Genomic DNA, 19,419 nt, shown 5'->3' with positions numbered 1-19,419 from the left:
AGCCACCATAGCGGCCACCATTTGTGTCCAGCAAGAGAGCCATGATAGGCTACGTAAGTCTTTATGTAGCCTATCACATCTGGGTAAAAAACCCAACCAAACAAAACGGTGTATGCAAATGGCAGCGGCTATGGCGGCCGCCATTTCTGTTCCTTATTTTGGCCATTTTAGTCTACGTAAATATTTACGTAGACTACTACGGCAAAAAAAAGGGGAACGCAAACAGCGTAGTGGGCACTATTTTCATTCCTTTTTTATTCGCCGTTTTAGCCTATGTAAATATTTACATAAGACTATTACGGCAAAAAAAGGGGAACGCAAATAGTGCAGTGGGTGCTATTTGCATTCCTTTTTTATTTGCCGTTTTAGCCTACGTAAACAAAGACCAGCCGCTGCCACAGCCGGAGCGGCTGCTGGAGCCGCTGCCATCCAGAACATCCGCCCCAGGTAAATCTCGACCCAGGGGGGATCCGCGGGGGGGGCGGGGGGCCAGCAGGCCGTTCCGCCACGGATTTTGGGGGAACTGCACTGGCATTCGGCCTCACTGAAATCCATGGCGGAATTCTCCGCCATCCCTAGTTGGTGTACCACCCACCTCACTGCTTAATAGACTCCCCAGGTGGGCTGATGGAGGTAGTCTCAGTTGTGCCGTTGAGGTCCCCCAGACTGTAGGATCTGGGGGATGTCAATGTTTATGCTGAGGGCACCTTGTCTGGGGCGGCACAGGATTTCATGGTCTCCATGACAGCCATGGGACTGTCCCAATATGTCACTGCCCCAGCACATGTAGCGGGGCATACTCTAGACCTGGTTTTCTCAACTGGACATGGATAAGGATGTGCAAACCCACTCCTGTCCAGGTTCTCTGGGTGCCTGCCCAGTCCCTGCCCCCACTCGCCAGTCCCTGGACCACCTGCAAGCCCCTCCCACACTTGGTGAGCAGTCCACACTCACCCCAGCAGCCTCATCAAGCTCCACTGTCACCATTTTGTGAAAAATAAAGCAGCGATCACAAAAATGTGCATATTTGCACGTGCGCAAAAATGTGCATTTTGCGAATGTGCATATTTGCATTTGCACAAAATGCACATTTTCTCAAAATGTGAATTTGCGCACATATGAAAATACGCACGTTTGCAAAAAATACACATTTTCACATATGCCAAGGTGTGCATTCCCAAATATGCACATTTTTGTGATCGCCTTTTTTCAAAAAATGGCAACAGCAGAGCTCGATGAAGCCACCCGGGAGAGTTCAGGCTGCTCAGTGAGCATGGGCAGGGGGAAGCGGGGGCAGGGGCTTGGCGAGCGGGGCTGAGGGGTGTGAGCAGAGGGGGGTTCCACCAGATTCCCAGATGGAATTGGGTGCCTACACCTGTCAGGGTTGGATCTGAGCCCATAGAGTCCCAAAATAGTTCTGATTCTGAGAAGGAGATAGAGTCTGAGGGAGAGGAACCCTCTCAGGTTTCAGAGGCACAGCTGGAGGGGGACCCCCCCGCTTACATTCCTGGGAGCAATACTGACCCTGGCATGGAAAGGGAGGGACAACTGGAGCTTTTAGACATGAGGCTCAGGCGCAGGCTCAAGCGAGAGGTTGTGCGAGGTGAGCTGAGGTGCTCAGACCGTTTGGCTTGACATCAGCAGCTCCACCCCGAGGCCCCATGGGAAAGGGGGAGAATTTCCCCTCCTACTCCTTAAGTTCAGAGAGTTGCCATGCTTTTCTCCAAACGGAGACCAACTGACGTCATAACCCTTAGAAACCCCTGGTAGTAGATGGTAATCTAAAGGTGGGGGACTTTGTAACATTCCCTTTGTCATTGTCAGATCACTGCCTGCTGAGGTTTGGACATACAGCAACTTTTCCCCCCTGCAAGGATGGGGGCCCTTTTAAGATGGTCCACCCCCAGAGGCTAATGGATCTGGATGGTTTCCAGAGGGCTGGTGGCGTGTTCTGGCTTATTTGGTTGGCATTCCTGTCAAAGCCCTGGTCAACCTGTGGAATGCAGACATGACCTGGGTGGTTGACACGATCACTCCTGAGTGCCCACTCTGGAGTAGAGCTCATACGACTCCATGATATACCCCAGAGCTGAGAATGATGAAACAAAATAGGAGGTGGTTTGAGTGCAGGTGGATAAAAACTCCTAGTGGATGCAATCAAACCCTGGTGCATGCCTATGGCCAGATATATTCAAAGGCAGTGACCTTAGCAAGAGGGGGGGGGGAATCACTGCTTCTATTCAATTTTCCATATATGCCACCCAGTGGAGCTTTTTTAGGGTTGTCCAGGGCCTTTCACATTGTGGGCCTATGGTCGCTACGGAACCATCTGAGGCCCACTATAATGCACTGGCTAGGCACTTCCAGAATAAAATCTCTTGCATCCACTGGGATTAGGCTCCAGCATTACTGCAGGTGAATCTAGTGAAGTATCCAGAGCACAGGCTTGTCCAGTTTTGTTGGAGGAGCTTCAGTTGGTACAGCTCCAGGGCATGGACAAGGTGCTTGGGCAGGTTCATGCAACCACTTCCATATTGGATCCTTGCCCCTCTTGGCTAATAAAAACTAACAGGGAGGGAGCAGCTGGCTGGGCTAGGGAGGTGATTAATGCCTCCTTGTGTGAGAGAGCCAGGGCCTGCAGGAGAAGCTGCCGCCATTGGGGAAGAGGTGCGCCTGCTGCTGCTGGGCCTGCTGCCGCTGCCGCCGCCACCAACACCAGGTCTTCCCTGTGGGCTTCTGCCTGGCAGACCGCCAGTCCCTGCAGGACCAGGCCCCCAGGTACCGAGCCAGCTGTGCTGCTTCCACCTGCCCCTTCCTGGAGGGGCTACAGAAGCTGGCTGGCTGAGGTGGCCTGGGAGAGCCAGGGCCTGCAGGAGAAGCTGCCACCACAGGGGAAGAGGCGTGCTTGCTGCTGCTGCTGCTGCACTGCTGCCACCACCACCACCACCACCACCACCACTACTATCACTACTGTGGACTCCTGCCTGGCATTATTTTTAAGGGGATTTTTAATTGGTTGTTTGTTTTTAATTTCTGCGGGATTTTGTTGTGTTTTTAGGGGTGAGTAGCCTGCCTGATAGGTGGGAGCGAGGGGGCATGTGTCCACCTGATGGAGGCAGTGTGGGGACTGTTGGGGGCCAGAACATACCGAGGCTGGGCGGCAGGCGCTGGCTGAGCACTAGGGGCCAGCCATGCCAGGCAAGGGGAATAAGGGAGAGATGTGTAGTATCTGTCCCCTGCTCCAGGCCTGTCCAGAGCCAAAGGATGGCTGGGGGAGGCGTGACTCCATCTTCTGGCCTTCGTTTGCTGCTCTGCAGTGCCAGGTCTGTTACCCAGAAAACCTCCCTCATCCATGACATGACCCTGGATGGGGGCGCAGACCTGGCATGTATTACGGAGACCTGGCTGGCCGAGGCTGCTGCTCCAACCCTTGTAGCCATGTGTCCAGCCGGATTTTTGTATGCACAGCAGCCGAGGGCTGGGGATCGGGGAGGGGGAGTGGCTGTTATCTACCGAGAGTCCTTGGTCTTCACCAGACCCCCTCTCCAGGAGACCAAGGTTGCTGAGTGCATGTACTGGAGGTTGGGACCAAAGGGCAGTCTGGGGATTCTGCTCGTGTACCGTCCACCCCTCTGCACAACTGACTCCCTGGCCGAGGTGCTTGAGGTGGTCTCTGATGTGCGTGTACAGTCCCCTAACTTATTGGTGTTTAGGGATGGTGGAGAATTTCTCCCCGAAACTTTGGGGGGCCAAGCGCCAATGTGTTTGGCCCCCCGAACAAGTTTCCGGGATAAATTCTCCGTCCCCCCGCCCCCCCGCCCCCCCCCGGGATGGGACTTACCTTTGCCGAATGTCCCTCCTGGCGGCAGGTCCGGCCGGCGGTTCGGCGGGTGTTCGTCTGGGGCAGGAGCGGCAGCCGGTCTTTCGACCGGCTGCCGCCCCCGCAATTCCAATAAAATTAAAAAAAAATGCCCCCGTGATAGGCTACGTGACAATTAACGTAGCCTATCACGGCTAGATCTGCAAAGTCAGCTGTGATAGGCTACATAAATCGTCACGTAGCCTATCACGGGTGACTTTAAAAAAAAAAGCACGTACGGATAATGGCGGCCCCCATAGGGAGCCGCCATTCCCATTCCTTATTTGGTCACTGTAGTCTACGTAAAGATTTACGTAGACTACAGCGACCAAATAAGGAATGCGAATGGTGGCTCCCTATGGGGGCCGCCATTAGCGTACACGCTTTTTTTTTTTAAAGTCAACTGTGATAGGCTACGTGATGATTAACGTAGCCTATCACGGCTGACTTTGCAGATCTAGCCATGATAGGCTACGTTAATCGTCACGTAGCCTATCACGGGGGCGTTTTTTTTTGTTTTAACTTTCAAGTTCGCGGCCGGGTGAGGCAGGAAGCCTCCCCCCCGGCCTGAATTTCGGCCGGGCGAGGCAGGAAGCCTCCCCCCCGGCCTGAATTTCGGCCGGGCGAGGCGGGAAGCCTCCCACCCGGCCTGAACTTCGCAGGGGGAGCAGCGAAGCGGCTCCCCCCCACCGCGAACAAGCTTCGACGAAAGGTAAGTGACTTTCGTCCACCCCTAGACTACGGTGAAAATAAGGGCAACGCTATTTGTGTTGCCCTTATTTTCGCCGTAGTGTACGTAAATCTTTACGTAGACTACAGCGACCAAATAAGGAACGTGAATGGCGGCTCCCTATGGGGGCCGCCATTTGCGTAGGCGCTTTTTTTTTAAAAAAAGTCACCCGTGATAGGCTACGTGACGATTAACATAGCCTATCACGGCTGACTTAAACAACAACAACAACAACAACGCGCGTACGCAATTGTAGGGATGTACGAAAGTCACTTACCTTATGATGCAATTGATTCGCGGTGGGGGGAATGCGCTCTGTCCCTCCCCCTGAAATTCTAGCCGGGGGGGAGGCACTCCATCCCTCCCCCCTGAAATTCTGGCCTGGGAGGGAGGCGCCCCATCCCTCCCACTGCAAATCCTGGCCGGACAGGTCTGCAAACGGCGGTGGCCATAGCTGCCGCCGTTTGCGTCCCTGCAGTCAGCCGTGATAGGCTACGTAAATGTTTATGTAGCCTATCACAGCTGAGTAAAAAAAAAACAAAAATGCACTCACGCAAATGGTGGCACCCATGGGCGCCACCATTTGCGTTCCTTATTTTGGCACGTCTAGTCTACGTAAACATTTACATAGCTATTTGTGTTCCCCTTATTTTCGCGGTAGTTTACTTAAATGTTTACGTAGACTAGACGTGCCAAAAATAAGGAATGCAAATGGCGGCGCCATTTACATACACGCGGTTGGTTTGTTTTTACGTAGCCTATCATGGTATTTTTTAAAAATCTAGCCATGATAGGCTATGTAAATCTTTACGTAGCCTATCACGTTTTGTTGTTGTTGTTGTTTTTACTGGAAATGGCAGCGGCAGCCGGTCAGAAGACCCGCCGCCGCTGAACCGCCACTGCAGCCGCCGCCACCGCCGCCACCGCCAGGGAGATTCACCCAAGGTAAGTCCCATCCCGGGGGGGGTTGTTGTTGTTGTTGTTCAGTCGTTCAGTCGTGTCCGACTCTTCGTGACCCCATGGACCATAGCACGCCAGGCCTTCCTGTCCTGCGCTCTCTCCCAGAGTGTGCTCAAGGGGGGGGGGCAGACCATTTCGCCACCGATTTTGGGGTGCCGAATGTCTTGGCATTCGGCCTCCCCGAGATTCGTGGCAAAATTCTCTGACATCCCTACGCAAATGGTGGCGGCCATGGCCGCCGCCATTTGCGTTACTTATTTTGGCACGTCTTAGTCTATGTAAACATTTACGTAGACTAAGACGGCGAAAATAAGGGGAACGCAAATAGCGTAGATGCTATGCTATTTACGTTCCCCTCATTGTTTACGTAGACTAATGTTTATGTAGACTAAGAGGTGCCAAAATAAATTATGCAAATGGCGGCGGCCATGGCCGCCGCCATTTGCGTAAGCGCGTGTTGTTGTTGTTGTTTTTAAATCAGCTGTGATAGGCTATGTAAACATTTACGTAGCCTATCACAGCTGACTGCAGGGACGCAAACAGCAGCGGCTACAGCCGCCGCCATTTGTGTCCCTGCTAGCCAGCAGCCAGATGTCTGGCTGCTGGTGGAGCTGGCCAGCGGCTCCGCAGAATCGCTGCGGAGCAGAGCCGGCCAGCCAGGATTCCGGGGGAGAGGAACGGAGCGCCCCCCCCAGCCAGGATTCTGGGGGGGAGGGACGGAATGCCTCCCCCCCTCCATCAACATAATCCGCGGAAAGGTAAGTCACTTTCATACATCCCTAGGGCGGTGGTGAACGCCTCCCTTGAGGAGGGAGTGATGCCATTAGCCCTCAAGGAGGCAGTGATAAGACCGCTCTTAAAGAAGCCCTCCTTGGATCCTCAAGTTCTGAACAACTTTCGCCCAGTCTCAAAGCTGCCATTTTTGGGCAAGGTGATTGAGCGGGTGGTGACGATGCAGTTGAAGGCACACTTGGAAGAAACTGATTATCTAGACCCATTTCAGTTGGGCTTCAGGCTTGGGCATGGGACAGAAACGGCCTTGGTCGCCTTGGGGGATGATATGAGGAGGGCTCTGGATAGGGGTGAATGCGCCTTCCTTGTTCTCCTTGACCTCTCAGTGGCTTTTGATACCATTGACCATGGTATCCTCCTGGACCACCTGGAGGGGTTGGGCATTGGAGACACTGTACTGCAGTGGTTCTAGTCCTTTCTCTCTGGCAAGTACCAGAGGGTAGCGCTGGGAGACGAGGTTTCAGACCCGTGGCCACTCACTTTTGGGGTGCCACAGGGTTCCATCCTCTCCCCGATGCTATTTAACATCTATGTGAAGCCGCTGGGAGCTATCATCAGGAGGTTTGGGGTGCGGTGTCATCAATATGCAGATGACACGCAGCTCTACACACAATTCAAATCTTCACCAAGGTTGGCCATAGAATCCCTGTCCAAATGTCTGGAGATGGTGAATGGCTGGATGGGGAGGAATAAGCTGAAGTTGAACCCTGACAAGACCGAGGTACTTTTGGTGGGAGGCAACAGGAGGCTGGGGGATGTTGACCTGGTGTTGAATGGGGTACGGCTACCCTTGAAAGACCAGGTCCGCAGCCTGGGGGTCATTTTGGACTCCCAGCTGTCCATGGAGGCTCAGGTGTCAGCTGTGAGCCGGACAGTGCTGTATCAACTCCATCTGATACGGCAGCTGCGCCCCTTCCTTCCCAACCATCTGCTCCCATCGGTAGTACATAGGGATGGCAGAGAATTTCTCCCCGAAACTTCGGGGGGCCGAGCGCCAACGTGTTCAGCCCCCCGAACAGGTTTCGGGGAGAAATCCTCCGCACCCCCTTCCGCACCCCGCACCCCCCCCAGGACGGGACTTACCTTCCCTGAATGTCCCTCCCGGCGGTGGGTCCAGCTGGTGGTTCGTCCGGTGTTCGAGCGGGGCGGGAGCGGCAGCCGGTCTTTCGACCGGCTGCCGCCCCCGCCATTGCAATGAAAGAAAAAAAAAACAACCGTCCCCTGATAGGCTACGTGACGATTCACGTAGCCTATCACGGCTAGATTTGCAAAGTCAGCCGTGATAGGCTACGTCAATCGTCACATAGCCTATCACGGGTGACTTTAAAAAAAAAAAAAAAGTGTGTACGGATAATGGCGGCCCCCATAGGGAGCTGCCATTCCCCTTCCTTATTTGGTCGCTGTAGTCTATGTCAATGTTTACGTAGACTACGGCGAAAATAAGGGCAACTCTATTTGCATTGCCCTTATTTTCGCCGTAGTCTACGTAAACATATACGTAGACTACAGCGACCAAATAAGGAAGGGGAATGGCGGCTCCCTATGGGGGCCGCCATTCGCGTACGCGCTTTTTTTTTTTTTTTTTAAGTCACCCGTGATAGGCTACGTGACGATTCACGTAGCCTATCACAGCTGACTTTGCAGATCTAGCCGTGATAGGCTACGTGAATCGTCACGTAGCCTATCAGGGGACGTTGGTTTGTTTTTTTTTTTACTTTCGTGTTCGCGGCCGGGCGAGGCGGGAAGCCTCCTCCCCGGCCTGAATTTCAGCCGGGCGAGGCGGGAAGCCTCCCCCCCTGGCCTGAACTTCGCGGGGGGAGCAGCGAAGCGCTCCCCCCCACCGCGAACAAGCTGCGAGAAAAGGTAAGTGACTTTCATCCACCCCTAGTAGTACATGCCCTGGTCTCCTCTCGTTTAGACTACTGTAATGCGCTCTACATGGGGTTACCCTTGAAGATGGTTTGGAAGCTGCAGCTGGTGCAGAACATGGCCGCTCGCTTGATTACAGGCAGCCGCCAGCGAGATCACATCACTCCAGTGCTGAACGAGTTGCACTGGTTACCAGTTGTTTTCCGGGCCAAATTCAAGGTGTTTGGTTTGACCTTTAAAACCCTATATGGTTCTGGCCCAGCCTATCTTAAGGAGCGCCTCCAGCAGCACCAGACAGGCCGCTCAAGAAGATCAGCCTCGGATGGCCTTCTTTCTGTCCCATCAGCCAGGACAGCTAGACTGGTGGGGACGAGGGAGAGGGCCTTTTCTGTGTTGGCCCCCACTCTGTGGAACTCTCTCCCTAGGGAACTCCGCCATGCCCCCTCTTTAATGAGCTTCTGCCGTGCATTAAAAACGTGGTTGTTCAGGCAGGCATTTGGGGTGGGTTAGGGTATTGTAGAAAACATTTTTATTGTAGAATTTTATTGTTTTAAACTGTTTCATTATATGCTGTACATCGCCCAGAGTGGCTGGGTGACCAGCCAGATGGGCGATTAATAAATTTAATAAATAAATAAATGAGTGGGTTGCCTGAAAGAGGCAGTGGTGGGGCCACTCCTGAAGAAATCCTCCCTAGATCTGGAAAACCTTAATAATTATAGGCCATTTGCAAATATGCCATTCCTGGGCAAGGTCCTTGAGTGAGTGGTTGTGAACCAGCTCTAGACACTCTTGGATGAGACCAGTTATCTGGATCAATTTCAGTCTGGGTTCAGGCCAGGTTTTGGCACAGAAACAGCCTTGGTCACCCTGTGTGATGGCCTATGTTGGGAGAAGACAGGGGGAGTGAAACCCTGTTGATTTTCTTTGATTTGGCTGTGAAGGTGGTGCCAACATGAAAGATTTGGATTCTGGGACCACGGGTTACACTTCCTGGAAGATGGATTGTTGACAAGGGATGGGTTGCACCTGACAAGGGCTGGAAAGAATGTGTTTGGCCACAACATGAAGAATTTATTCAGGAGGGCTTTAGACTGAATCCTACAGGGCAAGAAGACATAAAGTTGAGGGTAACAATGGATGAAGGCTCATGCACCACAATGGAGAGAACAGCTCTAATAGTGCCCAATAATAGTCTTCAAAAACATGTAGGAAGAAAGCCAGAGTATAAAGCACATGGTCTTTGATGTCTATATACTAATGCCCAGAGAATGGGAAACAAACAGAATGAACTTGAACTCTTAATACAGGAGGGAAATTATGACTTGATAGAGGTAACTGAAACTTGGTGGGATGACTCCCATGACAGGAATACAGCAATTGAAGGATATAACTTGTTCAAGAAGAACAGGAGGAACAGAAAGGGAGGTAGAGTTGCACTGTATGTTAAAAAACACATATCTCTGCACAGAAATACAGGAGGATGAGCTTGGTAGCCCCATCGAGAGCATCTGGGTTGAAATAAATGGAGCAAAGAATTAAAGGAACATGGTGGTCAGGGTCTACCCAATCTAGGACGGAATTCCAGCACGGACCCCCATTTCCAAGAATCCGGCCCCATTGGGACCCGTGGCAAAATGGAGCACTCACCTCTGGCTCCCCCTGGAATCAGTGCGGGTCAGCTCCCTTGTTGTGGCAATCCTGCAGAGCTCCACTCCGCTGGCGATACAGCCAGCCGCCATTGCCGTGCCATATCGCTGGGGTAGGGTAAGTGAGTCTCCAGATGCAAATGGCATAGTGGGCACCATTTGCGGCCATAAAGCTGGTAGATTAGCCTAAATGCAGCCATTTACGGCTGCATTTAAGCTAATCTACCAGCTTTATGGCCGCAAATGATGTCCACTATGCCATTTATGTCCCTGTTTTTCCCCACAAAAAGAAACCAAATGCACAGTTACAAATGAGAGAAACTCGACTGCTAATAAATTTGTGGTTAACAGGGATGCAAATGGCCCTACCCCAGCAATACGGCATGGCAATGGTGGGCGGCTCCGCAGGATTGCCACAGAGCAGAGCTGACCTGGACGGATTCCCGGGGCAGGGACAGATCGCCTTCCCCCCCTGCGGAACCCCCCACCCAAAATGGGGTAAGCATTCTGCCCAGCCCTATCAAGGAGAAGACGAGGATGAAACTTTTGAAAAGCAAATTGCTTTTTAAATTGTTTCAAGGAAGCATGATGTAGTAGCAATAGGGGACTTCAATTTCCCCAGTATTTGTTGGGAGACGAATTCTGCAAAACTTCCCCCTGCCCCCAGAAATTCCTAACTTGTTTTGCTAATAACTTCCTCCTACAGAGAGTGGAGGAAGGAACTAGAGGATCGGCTATCCTTGACTTGATCCTAACCAACAGAGATGACTTAGTGGATAAAGTAGCAGTTACAGGAACTCTGGGGGAAAGTGACCATGTTATACTTGAGTTCTTGGTTCTAAAGGAAGCAAACGCTGAGTGTACCCAAACGTGCACCCAGGATTTTAGGAGAGCTGATTTTAATAAACTCAGAACAATGATAAGTAAGGTCATAGAATCATAGAATCATAGAAATTTATTACTAATACCACAGATTTATTAGCAGTTGAGTTTCTCGCATTTGTAACTGCATTTGGTTTCTTTTTCCTAGGTGCAGATCTTGGCATTTATCCCTATTAAATTTCATTCTGTTGTTTCATTCTGTTGCCAGGTCCCATGGCAAGTGACTCTAATGAGAAAAGGAGTCCAAGATGGCTGGGGAGTTTTAAAAAAATAAAATTCTAAAGGCACAATTACAAACAATTCCAACAAGAAAAAAAGGTGGAAGGCAACAGAAGAAGCCAATGTGGCTTCACAAAAAGCTTAGAGATGACCTGAAAACAAAAAAGGACACATACGGGAAGTGGAAGGAAGGCCAAGCTACAAAGGGAGAGGTAGCACAGGCTTGCAGGGATGGCATCAGGAAGGCTAAACCTGAGAACGAAACTGAGGTTTTAGCGAGGGATGCTAAAAATAACAAACAGGCTTTCTTCAGATACGTCCATAGTAAAAGACAGAGGACAGAAATGGTAGTTCAGCTATGAAATAAGGATGGCAAAATTTTAACAGATGACAAAGAAAGGGCAGAAGTGCTCAATTCCTACTTCAACAGTCTTCTCCCAAAAGAGGGTCTATGACCCCCCGCCCCCCCGGCTGTCAGGGTTGCCCCTGAGCACAACAATTGGCAGAATAGCTCAGAGTCTGAAGAAGAACCGCAAAACGTGGGGGAGAAAATTTCCCAGGCCTGGACAGGGATGGATAGGCCTACCCCTCAAGCTTCAAAGCCACAGCTGGATGGAGAGGGCCCCTCTTCATCCACCCCTCTGACAGATAGCGAACAGGGAGAAGGGGGGCTGGTAGAGCCTGAATTCTTAGACACTAGATGCAGATGCAGAGACAAGAGGGGAATGGCAGGGGCGTAGCTTAGGCTATCTGCCCGATTGGCCCGGCGGGAACAGCTGTGCTTAGAGTCCTCACAAGATAGACGCAGATCCCATCCCATAAGTCAGGACAGCAAACTCGCCTGTTCCTCAAACGGCGGGCAACTTTCGTCATTTTCCTTTGAACTCCCTGAAGGTATTTCCTTTGTAGACTGTGTGGCTCATTGACAATTAGCATCTGAACGACCCATTGAATTAAGTGGATTAAAAGCCTTGGAACTGAAGTCTCTTGTTCGTGTTTTGATTTGGCTTTTGAAGTTTTACAGGAGGGGCAAAGGGAAACATGACACTGGCAAAGGCGAAATACAGGCTGAAGGAGCAGGATTGGAGCCTGGAATTGATAGGCATATGGTCAAGGGACACCTAATTACTTTGAAAGAGTTCAAATCTCCAGGGCCAGATGAACTGCATCCTAGAGTAGTAAAGGAACTGGCAGAAGAACTCTCAGAACTGCTGTCTATTCTCTTTGAGAAATCATGGAGGACAGGGGAAGTGCCAGATGACTGGAGGAGGGCTAATGTCCCTATCTTCAAAAAGGCAAAAATGAGGAACCTGGGAACTACAGACCAGTCAGTCTGACATCAATCCTAGGGAAAATTCTGAAGCAGATGATAAAGCAATCCATCTGTAAGCACCTTGAAAACAATGCAGCAATTACTCAAAGCCAACATGGTTTTGTCAACAACAAATCCTGCCAGATGAATCTGATCTCATTTTTGGATCAGGTCACCTCCCTTGTGGACTGTGGGAATGCTGTGGACAATAATATACCTTGACTTCAGCAAAGCTTTCAACAAAGTGCCCCATGATATCCTGATTAGCAACCTAGCTAAAAGTGGGCTAGATGAAACAACGATCCAGTGGATCCACAGCTGGCTACAGAATCGGACTCAAAGAGTGCTGATCAATGGGATCTTCTCCAACTGGGGAGAGGTAACGAGTGGGGTACCATAGGGCTCAGTTCTGGGCCCAGTGCTCTTCAACACTGTTATTAATGACTTGGAGGAGGAGGTGCAGGGAATGCTGATCAAATTTGCAGATGATACAAAATTGGGCAGTCTAGCTAATACCCTGGAAGTCAGAAACAAAATTCAAAACAATCTTGATAGGCTGGAGTGCTGGGCAGAAAACAACAGAATGAAATTTAATAGGGATAAATGCCAAGTTCTGCACCTAGGAAAAAGAAACCAAATGCACAGTTACAAAGGCAGGAAACTTGACTGCTAATAAATTTGTGGTATTAGTAATAAATTTCTATGATTCTCTGACCTTACTTATCATTGTTCTGAGTTCATTAAAATCAGCTGTCCTAAAATCCAGGGTGCGCGTTTGGGTACACTCAGCTTTTGCTTCCTTTAGAACCAAGAACTCAAATATAACATGGTCACTTTCCCCCAGAGTTCCTGTGACTGCTACATTATCTGACTGAGGGAAGATATGATAGCGCTCTTGAAGTACTTGAAAGGTTGTCACGGAGAGGAAGGCCAGGATCTCTTCTCAATCATCCCAGAGTGCAGGAAACGGAATAACGGGCTCAAGTGACAGGAAGCCATATTCCGGCTGAACATCAGGAAAAACCTCCTGACTGTTAGAGCAATACGACAATTATGGAACCCATTACCTAGGGAGGCGGTGGGCTCTCCCACGCTGGAGAGGCATTCAAGAGGAGGCTGGACAGCCATCTGTCAGGGATGCTCTGACTTGGATCCCTGCACTGAGCAGGGGGTTGGATTCGATGGTCTTGTAGGCCCCTTCCACCCTACTGTTCTATGATTCTATGATCTCTCAGCGGCTTTCGACACCATCAACCATGGTATCATTCTGGGATGGCTTTCTGAGTTGGGAGTGCATTGCAGTGGTTTTGCTTCTACTTGGATGGTCAGCTCCAGAAGGTGGTGCTTGGCGAATACTACTCTACCCCGTGGATTCTCCAATATGGGGTTCCACAGGGGTTAGCTTTGTCCCCCATGCTGTTCAACATCTACATGAAACTGCTGAGTGTGGTCATCTGGAGTTTTGGAGTGTGCTGTCATCAGTATGCTGATGACACGCAGCTCTATTTCTCCTTTTGGCCTTCTTCAGGTGAGGCTGTGGGGTGCCTGGCTACAATAATGGACTGGATGAGGGCTAAAAAACTGAAGCTCAATCCAGACAAGACTGAGATCCTGTTGCTGGATGGTCCTGCTAACCTGATGGAGGGTGTTCAACCTGTTCTGGATGGGGTTTACTCCCCTTGAAGGAGTAGGTCCATAGCTCGGGTGTCCTCCTGGAGCCATCTTTGTCACTTGAGGCTCAGGTGGCCTCAGTGGCACAGAGTGCCTTCTACTAACTTTGGCTGGTGGCCCAGCTACACCCCTATCTAGACAGGGATAACCTGGCTTCAGTTGTCTATGCTCTGGTAACCTCTAAGTCAGATTACTGCAATGCGCTCTATGTGGGGCTGCCTTTGAAGATGGTTTGGAAGCTGCAGCTCATGCAAAATGCAATGGCCAGATTGATAATGGGGAGCAGAAGTTCCGAACATATAAGACTGACTCTGGCCTACTTGTACTGGCTGCCTATATGCTTCTGAGCTCACTTCAAGGTGCTGGTTTTAACCTATAAAGCCTTACATGGCTTGGGACCACAATACCTGATGGAACACCTCTCCCAAAATGAATCTACCCATACTCTACGTTCAGCATCTAAGGTCCTCCTCCAAGTGTCTCCATCAAGGGAAAGTCATAAGGTGGCAATGAGGGAGAGGTGCTTCTCAGTGGTGGGCCCTCATCTGTGGAACAAGCTCCCCAATGAGGTCTGCCTGGCACCAACATTGTTATCTTTTCAACTCCAGGTTAAAACCTATCTGTTTTCCCAGGCATTTGGCAGCACACGATGAGTTTTAACTGGTCCTGGATGTGTTTTTAGTTATGACTGACAGTTCAAAGTTGCTTTTAGTTACATGTCTCTGTATATTGTCTGTGTGCTTTTATGTAAATGGCTTTTTAACGTTTTATAGTGTATTTAATGTTTTAACTACTGTAAACCACCCAGAGAGCTTCAGCTATTGGGCAGCATAGAAATGTTAATAATAATAATAATAATAATAATAATAATGCATTGTAATGTTATTTTCCCAAACATATGGATTTTTGCCTGTATACTTTGACTGGAGAACTCCATCGGGGAATTTAGAGAAGTATGAATATCGAAGGAGAAGTGACTTTTAGGTAGGGATGTGCAAACCCACCTCTGTCCAGTTCTCTGGCTGCCCAACCAATCCCTGCCCCCACTCGCTGGTATCCAGACTGCGCTCAAGATCCTCCTGTGCTCAGCAAGCAGCCTGCACTCACCCAGCAGCATTGTCAAGCTCCATGGTCACCACTGTTTGAAAAAGAAAATGGCGATTTCAAGAAAGTGTATCCTTGCGTATTCACAAGATGTACATTTTTGTGAATGTGCATATTTGTGCATGCGTGAAATGCACATTTTTGAAAAGTGTGCATTTTTGCACTTGTACAAATATGCCCATTTGCAAAATGCACATTCTCACATATGCAAATCTGTGCATCCACAAAGATGCACATTTTTGTGATCACCCTTGTATTTTTCAAAAAAATGTCAACCATGGAGGTTGATGAGACTGTTGTGGTGAGCATGGGATACTCGCTGACTGCAGGCAAGGGCAAGCAGGGGAAGGGGCTCAGCGAGTGGGGGTCGAGGGTGCGGGCAGGGGTGGTTCCAGCAGATTTCTGGATGGAATTGGGCACCCATGCCATCCCTAGTTTTAGGTGAAAAGTTTGAAAGTAGGAAATCTGCATTAAATGTAAACTGAACAAACATCTCCCCTTGTCCTCTTATTTCTCCCCCCTTATCATAGAATCATAGGATTGGAAGGGGCCTACAAGACCATTGAGTCCAACCCCCTGCTCAATGCAGGACACTTCTGGTTAGGAAAATCAGAACACACTCTTCCTGCTTTTTGACGTACATGCACATCTGAACATAAGAAGAGCCCTGGTGGATCATACCAGGGGCCCATCCACATCCAGTCTAGTCTCCTCTTTTCCACACTGGGCAGCCCAATGCATCTGGGAACCCCACAAACAGTCTATACAGGTAATAGCTCTACCCAGTTGTTTGTGCCCTTGCAATTGAGATTCAGAGGTGAAGTACCCCTGGACATGGAGGTTCTGTCAGGGAAAATATGGGAAAATATGGGAAGAGCTATCCATTGTGAAGGTATCTAACCCTTTATAAGAACATGGGAATGTTCCCTCTAGATCAGACTAGTTCAGCATCCTCCTTCCAACAGTGGCCATAATTCATATGTCGGTAATGCTTTACATTTCTACACTGCCCAGTAGCCAAAGATCTTTGGGCAGTCCACAACATGACAAAAGATATATCTAAATCCTTTAACTAACACACACACGTTTGAAACAGTTAAACAGAGAGCTTCAGCTATTGCGCATAGAAATGAAATGAATGAATGAATGAATAAATAAATAAATAAATAAATATAAAAACAAGTAACAATAAAACTACCAGAACATGATAAAAAAGCTAACATTAAAACTAAAAGGCCCAGTCATATTCCATCAAATGTCTGGGAGGAGAAGGAAATCTTAACCTGGCACCAAAAAGGTGACAATGTTGGTGCCAGGCAGACCTCACATGGGAGAGCATTCCACAATCAGTGGGGTCACCACTGAGAAGGCCATCTCATTTGTTACCATCCTACAAAGCTCCTTAGAAGGAGGCTCCCAGAGGAGGGCCTCAGGTGTTGATCACAGTGTATGGATAGATTCATACTGGGTAGGGTGCTCCATAATCGAAGAACCTCGCAAACAATCGAGAAGCTCACCAATGAGGCATAAAGGTGACGGCTTCCCCCTTCTTTGGCTCCTCATTAACTGGCACTCAGGGTACAATACCCCTGAACCTGGAAGTTCCATAGATCCCAAACAGCCATTGGGAGACCTACCAAGGTAGACCTCGGTATATAAAGTTTCCACAATGGGCTTTTGAGCTGTAAAGATCATGAACACTTACCCAAAGGAGTATCGAGATTAATGCAGTCTGGTAGCAGCGGACCTTAAACCGGTGCTCAATTCCAGGAGGTAGCACAGTTATGGCATTCTGGATGACAGCGGACACCAGAAACACGGCTGGGAATATGGAAACTGTAATGAGAGTGGATACTATGAGCTTACAAGACAGCACCATTCCGCTTTCCTAGGGCAGAACAACAACAAAATGGATGGATTTCGCTCAATGTTCCTAGCGGAATGCGCGTTTCTCCTCTCGTGTCGCCACCAGGTTCTTCCTGTAGGAGGCTAAAGAGCAGAGGCACACTATTCCCATACCACAAATGGCATAGATATATATGTCTGATAATGATATGCTATTAAGAACTGCCTTTGCTTCCGCCCATAAGAAAACACCCACAGGAAGATCAAGAGTAGACAGTAACAGCATAGAAATGTAGGAAAGATGTCACGAGGAGGAGCAGCTCTGCAATTTTAAAGCAAGGGGGAAACAACTTTCTTCCTAAATACATTAATATTCAGAACTTTATTTTTTCCAATCAATGAGAGAGAGATAGAGAGATAGATAGTCATAGATACAGATAAATATCAGTGGGGATAGCAGTTTTACAAAGTGAAAGACAGCAGTTCCCTGCCCCATGGTGCTTACAATCTAAAATTTGACACAGGGGAAATAACAAGGAAGGGGAGAGAAAGAGAGACAGGAGTAAACTGAGAAGCTGTATGGAGGTCTTTCAGCTGTACTTGCTCAGGGTTAGTTACATGGCATAGGAAATGCTCCTGGTGGTTCCACATGGACCTATGGCCCAATTGGAGTCCACCAGGAAAAGGGCCTTCAGCGTGGTGGCCCCCTTCCTCCGGAATTCCCTGCCTTTGGAGGTCAGGCAGGCGGCAATGTTGTGTTGCTTCCTTCGCCTCCTGAAAACATTGTTATTTCATGAAGCCTTCCTTCAGTGACTGGCTGCAGTTTTATCAGAACTCAGTTTTATGAAAACTCTGTTTCTTTTTTAAAAATGGTAATTATTTTAATATGGTATTTTTATTCTTTTATCCTACCTGCTGTTCACCACTCTGAAATCTTTGGATGTGGAGCAGTATACAAATCTCGAAAACAAATGAATAAAAATACAATTAATAAATAGGCAATTGAGACAAATGCTTACTGTTCAAGGTGGGTTTGGGGGAGGGACTTCTCCAAAGGTGCTTACACATAGGGGTGGGTGAGAATTTCATTTTGGTTTGGCTGTAATAAGAATTTACAAAAATCCATGGAGTCCTTTGCATTTAGGACAACAGTGTTTAAAAAAATGAATGTGGGAGGAACCAGCATTGACTGATATGTCAATGTAGACTCAGGGCTTTGAGTCCACATCTGACCTGAAGTCTCTAACTGTACTGTGCTTTTGAAGGTATATTATATAATGTTGTTAGGGTTGGGGGGGGGTTTCCTTGAATACCTGGACATGGCCAGTGAGCCTTATGAGGAACATATTAGGGGGCTGAACATGGAGGACTTCACTGGTATTAGCAAAAGCTTTCAATTCACTCTTTTGGGTGGCAAGGTGAGCTACAAAGGGTTTGAGCTTGGTCTTAGACTAGACTACCTTCTCAAAATTGAGGAAGGTCGTAGCATTTGGAGGCAACCAGGTGTTTCAGTATGAAAAAAAAAAAGAACTGCTGATTTAAAAAAAACTAAGTTGCCATTAGTTGCCTAGTAATTTTTCACCATCTTAGATCATCTACTCCAATTATTCATTTTTGGTTATCATACACATCTTTTGAACCTATCAGGGTTTTTTTTCTTTTTCATATGCAATATTTTGTAGGTACCTTCACAAGCATTACTGTGAACATTAATTTTTTTAAAAAAATCATTTCATAAACCAACCAACCAACCAACCAACCAACCAACAACTAGAGCTGTACAGAAATTGCCTCTCAAAATTCCCCAGCCTATTTGTGGGCAGAGAAGGGGGGGGGCAATTTCACTAAATTTCTCCTAGGGGAGGAGAAATTCTCCAACAGTTTCTCACAGAGAGGGCTCGCTATTGGCAGGGGTTGTAGGACAGGTGCTTTCTTCCTGAGGGTTTTGAGTTTAATGTGCTGCTTCTGTAAGTGGCAACAGCACCAACTGTGTTGAGGCTTCCACTTTTCTGAGGCAGAGTTCTGATTTTTTAAAAATTTCATTTTGGGTTTTTGAGCTTACGCAATCACCATGAGGTGGCCGAGGGCACTGTGTGTGCTCGCTCTCTATTTCACATCTTTCCATCGCTCTGCAGCCTCTCAGGCCACCCACACTCCCTGAACTGCAAAAGTGAATTGCCTCATGACGTCTTCCCCATGATGGCTTTAATTGAAGTGCAGGAAACCGAGGAGGCGACAGCAGGCTGCCACAGAGATTACTGTACAATGACAGACAGGACACTCATGCACACTCCTCAGTCATCTCATGGGTAACGTAAGCACAAGAACCCCAAACCCAACCCAGGAAGATTTCTCTGGAATTTCTCCTCCTTTGAATTTCTTTTCAAAAGCCATTTGTTGTTGTCGTTCAGTCGTGTCCGACTCTTCGTGACCCCATGGGCCTTGCATTGCATCGGTGATACTATCTAGCCATCTCATCCTCTGCCGGCCCCTTCTCCTTTTGCCTTCAGTCTTTCCCAGCATCAGG

General features: G+C 48.8%; 1 protein-coding gene across 1 annotated transcript in view; it reads right to left on the bottom strand.

The window, feature by feature from the left end:
* LOC146335411 (arylacetamide deacetylase-like 4) overlaps positions 1–16,926 on the bottom strand; it is a 34,196-nt gene extending 17,270 nt beyond the window's left edge. The window contains exon 1 of the mRNA XM_084822248.1: positions 16,753–16,926. Coding sequence (XP_084678374.1) covers positions 16,753–16,926 — 174 coding nt within the window. The remainder of the gene's footprint in view (positions 1–16,752) is intronic.
* Positions 16,927–19,419: the final 2,493 nt, after the last annotated feature.

This window comes from Heloderma suspectum, chromosome 15, assembly GCF_057233095.1.
Source record: "Heloderma suspectum isolate Gila_16-S chromosome 15, 16-S_ref, whole genome shotgun sequence".
Taxonomy (NCBI): Eukaryota; Metazoa; Chordata; class Lepidosauria; order Squamata; family Helodermatidae; genus Heloderma; species Heloderma suspectum.
Note: the sequence above shows the minus strand (reverse complement) of the source record. Positions and strands in the feature narration are given on the sequence as shown.